The following is a 9,904-nucleotide window of genomic DNA, read 5'->3' as shown; positions in this document are numbered from 1 at the left end:
TTTGTTTAAAATCAAATATTACAAAATAATTCGGAATAAATAAATAAATCCCCATATATTAACTGAAAAATCACATTTAAACTAATCAAATATTGTTCTGCGCAATTATTTACTGAATATTTAGGATCTANATGAGAAGGTAGAATCTGGCAGCCTGGAAGAGGACTGGGACTTATTGCCTGCTAAGAAAATCAAGGATCCTGAAGCTAAGAAGCCAGAGGACTGGGATGTCATCCCAGTCCTCTGGCTTCTTAGCTTCAGGATCCTTGATTTTCTTAGCAGGCAATAAGTCCCAGTCCTCTTCCAGGCTGCCAGATTCTACCTTCTCATTATCAATCTTTACCTCATAGGTCTGATCTGGATTCAGGATCAACGTGTACATGTGGGTCAGCTCATCATCCTAGAAAAAAAAGTGTTTTGAATTACACCATTGATGCAGAAGAAGAAAAAAAATGTTTTGGAAAATAAAATATATTAACAGCCAGACTTACCTTGCACTTAATCTCTTTCTTGATGAGGTGATTCTTGCCCTTGTAATTGAAGATGACGTGTACTTTCTTGGTGCTGTACCCACAGATATCAGGGCCTGTGTGAAATAAATGTAATTACTAGATGTTCCAAATTCTGAAAGTGTAACCATTAAGTTATAATTCTTTATTATCATCAACATCATCACTTACCAAACATGATGTAGTATGAGGAATCTCCATGCATTTCAGTCTGCTCCAAGTCAGAAGGGAAGACCTTCACATAACCACCACCACAGTCAATCTTCTGCTCATGCTTCACAGTAAACTGAATGACTAAAGGCTTGTCCTCATTGCTGAAAGGCTCAAAACGGGCAGAGGTGGCATAGAAGCGAGCATCCTGGCTTGTTTGCAAGCCTGAAAAAAAAGAGTGCAAAAATAATGAATTAACAGGACAAAAGCAAAATAGGTTCTCTATGGCTAACAATGTTGGAACTGTACTAGAAGATGAAAACACTAAAGTAACAAAACATAGACCTGATAAGTGTTTTTTTAAATTAGAAGTGTGAGATAATTCCAAGGCTGGGCTGAGAAGGCAGTAATGTCATGATTACCTCAAGCAATAAAGCTGTTGAATCAGGTTAATTGGAACATATTCAATATCAAAATTGTATTACCTTTGTCTTTCTCAGCATCTCCATAGAAGTTGCCAGCTGTTAGTTTCCACTCTCCATAGTCAGTTTTGTGTTTGGAGTTTACCCAGCGACTTCTCCATTCATCTGCACAGAGAAAGACCAGTAAGATTACCACGTTTTGAACACTTGCGACACCTCTTTCTTTTACATGAAGCTACTTCCTGCTTGCAACAAAGCTAGTAACTAAGGTGTCATTAGTAAAGGGTAACGTTAATATCAAAGATGGAAGAAGTACTCAGATCTTGAACTTCAGTAAAAGTAGAGCTACCACAGAATATGAATACTTTATTAAAAGTAAAAGTCCTGTATTCATTACACAGATTGGACCATTTCAGAATAATATCATATGATTTGATTAAGATTATTAATTTGCAGCTACCTTTAATAACTATGTTGGCTGCAGGGTAGCTTGTGAATGTTACTTCAGGTGTAACTAAAGTCCTTTTTAAGTGTTGTTTATGTCACATTATGATTCCAAATCTGCAAAGTAACTAAAAAGGCATTTAAAAAATGTAGTGGAGTAAAAGTACACTATGTATACTACTGAATTGTAGTAGGGTAGAATTACAAATTAGCAACACATTTAAATGCTCAAGTAAAGTTAAAGTCTCTCAAATTATATTAAGTGTATTAATACAAGTGTACAGTACATGAGTAAATGCACTTAGTTACTTTACACCTCTGGTTATAACGTTTGCTAGCTTTGGGGCCTTGCTAAAGTTAGCAAGCTGCCAACCCATCTTGAGTTATGAAATAGAGAGGTTCGTTTTTTACACTAAATCACAGATTAAACGGCACAAGAACAAGCTTTCAATAGAAACACACGATGAGATGTGTGACAAAATGACGGCTAACAGCTTTGCTAACACGCAATGAATAATCCCCATGCACAGTTCAAGATTCAAATGCCAAACTTACCACCGTCGAGAAACTCCTCCCGAAAGTAGATCTTTGCATGTACACAGTACACTGCTAATATTACCGCAACTACACCCAAGACTTGCATTTTCCCACCTCTGATCAACTTTTCACTACCGACAACGTCCTTGCTGAGTATTGAAAACCCTGTAGAGAAGGAAGAGAGGAGAATATTTTAGAGTCGCTCCAGTGAACAGATGTCTGCCTGCTATTGGATAACAAGATGGTGTATCTGGACCAATAACAGTGGACCACGAAACATATGTCCTCTCCAGAGCCTGATCCAGGATCAGCGGTTCTCATTTCGACGTTGTCATTATACCAACAGTCCTGCAGAGGGTGCCAGATATTAATGTAGAAACTAAAGTGGTCACCACATGACCAGAGGAGGAAGTAATAGTTATCTCTAAAGTTGGTAGACTGTTCATTGTTGTTTGTTTGTATCATGGTTTGTATGCGTTCATGCTGTTAAAGCGTCTCAAACAAGACTATAACATATAAACAAAAAATATTAGAGCCATATCTGAAAGAAATACACGAACAAGCATAATACAATGTTTGGCTTTATCTCTTAAAAGTAAGAACAAAGATCACCACTCAATTTAAAGTTAGTTAGAAACGTTCAGATTTAAATTACCGTTACTGGTTTGTTTCTCCACGTCATATCTAGCACTAACGGCTAGTGCGCGTGCCATCTTTTTAAACAGTTACCGTTAGAAAACGCAAAGAGATAACGGCTGGATTTGGATGATAACTTCATTGTCAACGACACCGCCAATGAGTCTTCCCTGGAAGAAACAGAAACAGCACTCAAAGAAAATGAAGCCAACGCGCAGCTATATTTGTATCGGATTACTGAGTTTTGGTAAGTAGACAATATGTTAGATATTGTTAGCAACGTTGAAAAGAGGTACGATATTATCTAACAGCAAACTGTTTGACTTGCTAACGGTAGCGTTGATGTTAGCTAGCAAACGCTTACTGTATGTTTTAAATGTATTCATTACAGTTTTAAGTTTAGCATAAAGTTAATAAACTAGCCAGTTAAGAATAGTTTAGTAACATGTTTTCAACAATGGTAGGCCTTTAAACCCACAACGATACACAAACGTTGGTCTAGCTTAGTTGACCGTTGACCTAGTTTTTTCTTCTTTTTTTTCTCCTTTATTCAAGAACATATATATCTACATCAAACATTATATTCACACAAAAATATTGACATCAGGGGTACACAGGTATTTATACAGAGTAAAACAAGAACATACAAAATAATTTTACTGAAAAAAATACACAAAAATACATCTTACTTGGATTAACGGTATTTCTTTGGGGCTTCATCAAGTCACTTTGTATAACTTTGCTAGGTCTATTCAACAAACTACAGTTCACATGTCCACGATAATGAAGCGTTTGTTGGTATACAATTATGTTGTGTTTCTTTTGCTCATTACAGAGAATATGCAGAAAAACTACGTTATTCAACAGTGAAATAAGTAATATTGCCTGAGCCTTCAAAGATGGATACACCTGATCCAAAGGCAAACAAGCATGAATCTCAGGTACATGTCCTTACAAAATATAAGTGAACACATTTGTTGTACTAGTTCAGTATGGCACAGCGTTTTTTCCAAGTGTTGAAATACCATTGCTTCTATTTACAACCTTTGTTTTCTACAGGCCAAATACATGCAGGCTAGAGAGGAGAGAAAGAAGCTCCTCACCCCTTCACACAAGTACATGATTGACATCCTGGCCAACGGTCTGTTCTTGAAGCCAACAGCAGTAGAGGAATTTATTTTAGATTGTTCACCTGTGAGTTATTCCATTGGTGACAACTTTTTTCCCTTAGATAATACTAGGTATGTCACAACATACATAAAGTAGTTGATACCAATACCAGCGGTGTCTCTCCTTGACTTATAAGAGAAGTTTACATTTCGTAGATGTTTTTATTTACGACGAAATAAAAAGTGTGTTTTTGGTTAAATGTCCTTATTGCCTATTCAACTCAGCCATTTCATTAAAAGTTTAAAATAATTTCATTCTTTCGTCTTGCTAAATAGCTGGATGATTTTGATGATTTCTTCGCCAAAGGAGGTCGTAAGGCCATCTCCTTTGTGTATCAAATGTCGGAAGTTCCAGGAACAGGTAGGCATAATTGTATTGCATAGTTGATTGTACTTAAATATTACATTTTAGTACAGAATCTTTATAAATTGTCCAGATTAATTTGAGATTTTAATGAAAAAAACATTTGACAATTTAATTTCAGAGTGTGGACGCTCATATACTGGCACTACCAAAAAGGGAAAAATATTGAGGCTGTTTTTAGCCAATCTGTCTCAGACATGCCTGACAGGTATTTGCTGCTCTTTCACACGGACCAGAGTGGACATTCCTGTGAATTCAGAAAACATACGTGAGGTAAGACAGTCTGTTTCGTGTAAAGTAGTGTTTTTCTGGATATTGTCTAAAATGCAAAGCTTTCATTTTTAGTAAGATTAACAACCCCAATTCAGTTATTTTAATTGCCTTTTTTTCCCTTTTGGATTTTGTGAAGAGATGGATGATATTATCTTCATGCTTTGTAGGAGATCTTCTTTTCAATGGTCGATGCCAGAGAGGGCCTTCTAAAAGGAACAAGAAATGCCTTCAATTTTCTGTTACCAGCTCTCGATGCAGGACAAAACTGGGGTGTCTTAGATAAATCAAGACATGGTGAAAAAATTAAGAGTAACTTCAAGTACTCCATGAAGTGTTGCCTGAGCTCTTTAGATGGTAAGTTGTTATTTGATTTAAGTTGGCATTTGCACTTTTTTTCAAGTCTTCAAGTTTTGATTATAATACATTATAAGCAGCAACACCACACCACACCAACAGTCTTTACCATATTTTTCCGCCAGTCATATTTAATTTCTTTAAAATTGTCAATCTTTGCTTTATCTGTTAGCCATTATATTGGTGTAACCTAATAATGGTGGTGATAAAGTGCATTTGATGATCTTGTACTTTTTTGCTTGTTTGTACCCCAGACATCCAGATGAGCAATGAGAGTATTGTTCACCTGAATAAAGTCACTGACATTGACTTCTCTAAGTTGGTCTCCATGGAAGACATGAAGGTTGCAGCTGCTAACTTTGACATGGTGCATCGACTGGAAGAAATTCTCATGCAATGGTATAAGCAAATCGAGAAGGTAGGTTTTTTTAAAATCTTTAAAAATACATCCTTTACCACTTACCCAGTATCAAGCATCAGTTAACTGCCAAAGCAAAGCATATTACTCACAATATCTATCTTATTGTACATGAATTACTGCTTGTGGAAAATACTCTGTAACTATTCTCTATATCCATCCTCGTCAGGTCCTGATAGAAACTGATCAGTTAAGGAAAGGGGTTGATTCTGCAGGCCCGTTGAGTGAGTTAGAACACTGGAAAAAAATGTCTTTAAGGTTCAACTCTATCATCAATCACATCAAGGGTCCAGAGTGTAAGGCGGTGATGATGGTTCTCCATATCAGCCACTCCAAGACTATGAAGGTATGGACGCTTAAGTGTAGAAAGTCAACATAGTAATGCAGAGTTATTGTATATATATATTTTCAATATTTTTTAAGACATGTCTTATGTGTTTTTAATTAAACCTGAGAACATCACTTCAAGTGAAAAGAGTTTTATTTGAAACAAGAATCGGTAGGCGTAAATTGCATCTTTAACTTGTCTTTTTGAAGGATTACATTGTATATCAACTTTTTGAACTATATAGATGTGGCGGGAGCTGGATGCCAGGATAACAGATCGCGTAAATGAGGCAAAGGACAATGTCAAATATCTTAACACTCTGGAAAAAATCTGTCAACCTCTTTACAATAGTGACCCGGTAGGAACAGTCATTTATAATACATGTCTAAGCAACGTATGTATTTGTACTTTTTGTATGCTACATCATTGTATCTGCACTAAGATGTAGGGGTATATTGCGGGCACAATGTGTTGAACATGTGTGGATGACCAATGGTTGTTAAAACACTGCATATCAAATGTATTACTTCTTTGTAGAGTGTTGACATTCTACAGGGAGGACTTATTACACCATACGTATTAGAGTGAAATAATGAAATAAATCGGCATAAAACATATTAAACATTGACGATCACCTTTCACATTACCCATGATATCAATCCTTATAATTTTTTTGACAATAACACATTTAAAACAGTTGACATAGAATTCAATGTTTATTGAACAAGCCAACAATCTCCGGCAGTGGCTCAGTCAGTAGGGGCTTGGACTGGGAGCTGTAGGGTCGCCGGTTCAAGTCCCCGACCAGACCTAAAATATGGAGTGTGGACTGCTACTTGGAGAGGTCCCAGTTCACCTCCTGCCCTGCCGTGGTGCCCTTGAGCAAGGCACCGGACAACCCTAGATACAGTGACCTCTAGTGGATAACTGGTAATAATTAAAGACAGTTTTTATGGTGGACTACACAAAGCTGTGAGTTTTAAAGTAAAGGAGAAATGCATTATTTCCAAACAGGATTAAATTAGTTTTTTACTAAACAAAGTCAATGAAGGAAACGGCTCCATCGAGTTTTTTTAAACGTATGTGTGGCGTCAGTTGCATTTCCAGAAGGAAATAGCAAGTTGTCGTGTGCTTTGCTGAAGCGCAATTATCCTTGCACATTACTGCTGTATATACAGTACTGTATTCACTGTATTTATTATTATCTGTGTATTTATTCTTATTCATACATTTCCCATCTATTTACCTTTTATTTTGTAGATACTTCTGATAATTGTGTGTGATTTCAGGTCACCATGTTGAAAAGCGTGCCGAACGTCATCAATGCTATTCAAATGATTTACAATGTTTCATTGTACTACAATACCAGAGAAAAGATATCAGCACTGTTCGTAAAAGTAAGTGTTTTGTTTTTAGCCGCAGAACATTTAAGTTGTTTTCAGAAAATGTAAGTGTCCAATTTACTTTTTTTTTCCTGAAAAAAACTGTCCAGGTTACAAATCAGATGGTTACAGCCTGCAGATCATATATTACTGACAACGGCAGATGTCTAATATGGGACCAAGATGCTGAGGAAATGGTTAAGAAAATGCAGGTGATAATGACACCTACCGCTTTATGGATCATTTTGTGGTGTCATGTAACTTGTGTTAAAATCAGCATGCCAATTTATTTAAGCATCTTTTATTTTTGGCAGGACTGCATCTGCCTATTTCAGGAGTATCAGTCATGCTTCCACAAAGCAAAGAAAAAAAATATGGAAAGTCCTGGAAAGAAGCCCTTTGATGTTTCAGAGAGTCAGATTTTTTGCAAGTTTGAGGGCTTCTGCAAGCAGCTTGAAAAGGTGCGGTCCATGCTCACTTTTTAAATTTGAATCCCACTCTAATCACAAGGTCTTGCAAAGTAACCAAGCATTCTCTATTGTAGATCACACAAATAATTACACTGTTCAAGATGTTTGAACCCCTTGGGAAATCAAATATTGAGGGCATTGAGATTCTGGCCAGACAATTCCACACTGTGTCCATGAACCTGAAGAGGAAGCAGTATGACATGTTGACTCCAAGGACCATTGAATTTGAGTTGGATTTCACGAAGTTCATCGCTCAAATTGGCCACATTGAGGTATATTTATATCCTTTTGTGTACAATTTGTAATGTAGGTAGCTTCCTTTCTTTAAGTTCATTAAGTATTGTTCCAAATATACAATAGATGGTTTATTTATATTTCGGCTATCCCTTTCTGCAGCATCAGCTTCGGGCATTTATGACTTCCTGTTTCTTGAACAAATTCTCATCTCAGCAAGCTCTGGTCCTAATACAGCGGTTAGTATATAAATATAATATAAACATTGTTCTGTCTTTTTTTTTTTTTAACTGTGGATGATTTGGCTTTCTAATCCTAACATTTTAATGCGTTGTTTAATGATTCTTATTATTTGTAGTTTTCAGAGGCTGAATATTCCCTGTCTTGACTCGGAAATCTCCAACCTGTTGGCTCGTATTCTTCAGCACTATTTCTCAGAAGTAGAGTTTGCGAAAAAGGTATCCCATTTCCATGCTTCAGTCGACACTGAGAATAATATATAAATGTCAAATTAAAACGTTGACGTTTTTGATTAAATTAACATGTACATTTCAGGGTTCTTACGGTAATTTCCAACCTGGAAAGGTCATTGAAATTCAAAATGCTAATTCCAGGCCCTGGAAAAGTTATGGAAAACAATATTTTTCCCAAAGTTTTGGAAAAGTCATGGAAATGTAACTAAAGTTGCATCAAATATAATTTATATTTGATCTAATCGCCGAAATAGTAATACTATAATGATAATAAATACTGTATTGTATAGTAATGAAACGTAGAATGGCATTTAACTGACTAGTAAGCATACTATTTCATTTGTTTTAGATAGGCACAACCTGTTTCAGACCTTATTTTCCATGTTAAAATAAACAATTTTCAGTGGTACCGCTGAGAAGAGTAATTTTTTTGGTCATGGAAAATTAGGTAAAGGTCATGGAAAAGTAATTGAAAATCATTGGTGAAAAAGTGTATGAACCCTGACATTTTCTCTGCAGCTCTATGAAAAACAGAGAGATGACCCACCATTAGCTAGAAACATGCCTCCAGTGGCTGGAAGGATTGGTTGGGTCAAGCATCTCTACCAAAAAATAGAGGAACCCATCACATACATAAAAGTATGGCTTAATTTCTCTCTGAAAAACAACTTTTAAAAAATGAGTTATCTACTGAATTGTTTTAATGTTGAAAGCACCTTTTGCCATTAACAGAACAACTCTGACATCCTGTCCAGCCCTGAGGGACAAGATGTGGTGAAAATGTACAACCAAACTGCAGCTGCATTTCTAGAGTTTGAGTCTGTTTACCACAGAGCATGGATGACTGAAGTGTCCAAACTGGATTATAGTAAGTTACCTGGCTATGACTTGATATGTTGATACCCTAGAGTGCCACAGTGACGCGTCCTCAAACTCGGAAGTAAACTCAATCATAAATCTATCGATTAGATTTATGATTAGAAAATTATAAAAGTAGGGTAGACATGTGGAGATTATCCGGCTGAACAAAACGTGATCTGTCTCTTCAATGTGTGTCAACCACAGACCTTATTTCGAGCTATTTTCCAAAAGCCTATGGAGAAATTGCATTGGTTTTTGTCGAAGGAATCGGAAGTGGTAAAATGCTAACTTGCTTCCAGGTTTGCGTCACTGTGGCACTCTCCTTGAACCTTGAATTATTTTCAAATGCCTTCTCCCCCATTCCTCCTTATTACAGTCTTGAATATTACTCTGCTGGTTCGTCACGCAAAGACTGGAAAATTAGTTGTCAACTTCGACCCTAAAGTCACCGAGGTCATACGGGAGGCTAACTGTTTGATGAAGATGGGAATGGAGATTCCGAAGCAGGCTTTGAATCTGGTAAAGTTGGAAAGCAAACTCAACTCCGACCACCTCCGACTGCAGGTAAATTATAACGACATTTAAAACATTTTAACAGATGGACTGGAAGCTTTATTAAAAATGACTTTTTTGTGTATTTGTTTTTTTTCTATAGACCATTTTGGCAGATTATGAGGCGACCATTCAGAGCATTCCTGCAGAGTTAGTCAACCTGATGACTTCAAAAATAAAACATGTAAGCAGTTTGTAAACACAGTTCATTTTTGAAGTAGAACATTTACCTTAAAGTGGACCTATCATGCTATATTTGAATAATATAGTGTAGGACCATACCTATATAAGGCATATTTATACTTTTTATTTTCCAAAATACCAAACA

General features: G+C 36.4%; 3 protein-coding genes across 4 annotated transcripts in view; 1 reads left to right on the top strand and 2 right to left on the bottom strand.

Moving 5' to 3' along the window:
• Positions 1 to 9,904, bottom strand: part of stxbp1a (syntaxin binding protein 1a) — a 682,465-nt gene that overhangs the window by 134,755 nt on the left and 537,806 nt on the right. The gene's annotated exons all lie outside the window — the stretch shown is intronic.
• Positions 1 to 9,904, top strand: part of septin3 (septin 3) — a 28,418-nt gene that overhangs the window by 13,367 nt on the left and 5,147 nt on the right. The window lies entirely within an intron of this gene.
• LOC104966785 (calreticulin-like) lies at positions 138 to 2,275 on the bottom strand. The gene is made up of 5 exons (XM_010796075.1): positions 2,081 to 2,275; positions 1,145 to 1,246; positions 681 to 884; positions 492 to 586; positions 138 to 400 (listed from the first exon to the last, which is right to left on the bottom strand). The coding sequence occupies exons 1-5, from the start codon at positions 2,166 to 2,168 to the stop codon at positions 173 to 175; spliced, it is 717 nt and encodes a 238-aa protein (XP_010794377.1). The 5' UTR covers positions 2,169 to 2,275; the 3' UTR covers positions 138 to 172.

The sequence above is a fragment of the Notothenia coriiceps genome, unplaced genomic scaffold (genome assembly GCF_000735185.1).
Source record: "Notothenia coriiceps isolate Sejong01 unplaced genomic scaffold, NC01 NC01_scaffold00037250, whole genome shotgun sequence".
Taxonomy (NCBI): domain Eukaryota; kingdom Metazoa; phylum Chordata; class Actinopteri; order Perciformes; family Nototheniidae; genus Notothenia; species Notothenia coriiceps.
Note: the sequence above shows the minus strand (reverse complement) of the source record. Positions and strands in the feature narration are given on the sequence as shown.

Bases quoted from the DNA above. Each gene is read 5' to 3' on its own strand.
- LOC104966785 (XM_010796075.1), bottom strand. From the start codon at position 2,168: ATGCAAGTCTTGGGTGTAGTTGCGGTAATATTAGCAGTGTACTGTGTA. The intron at 1,247-2,080 runs GTAAGTTTGGCA...TTCTCTGTGCAG, and splicing joins GGAGGAGTTTCTCGACGGTG to ATGAATGGAGAAGTCGCTGG. The intron at 401-491 runs GTAAGTCTGGCT...TTTTTTTTCTAG, and splicing joins AGAAAGAGATTAAGTGCAAG to GATGATGAGCTGACCCACAT.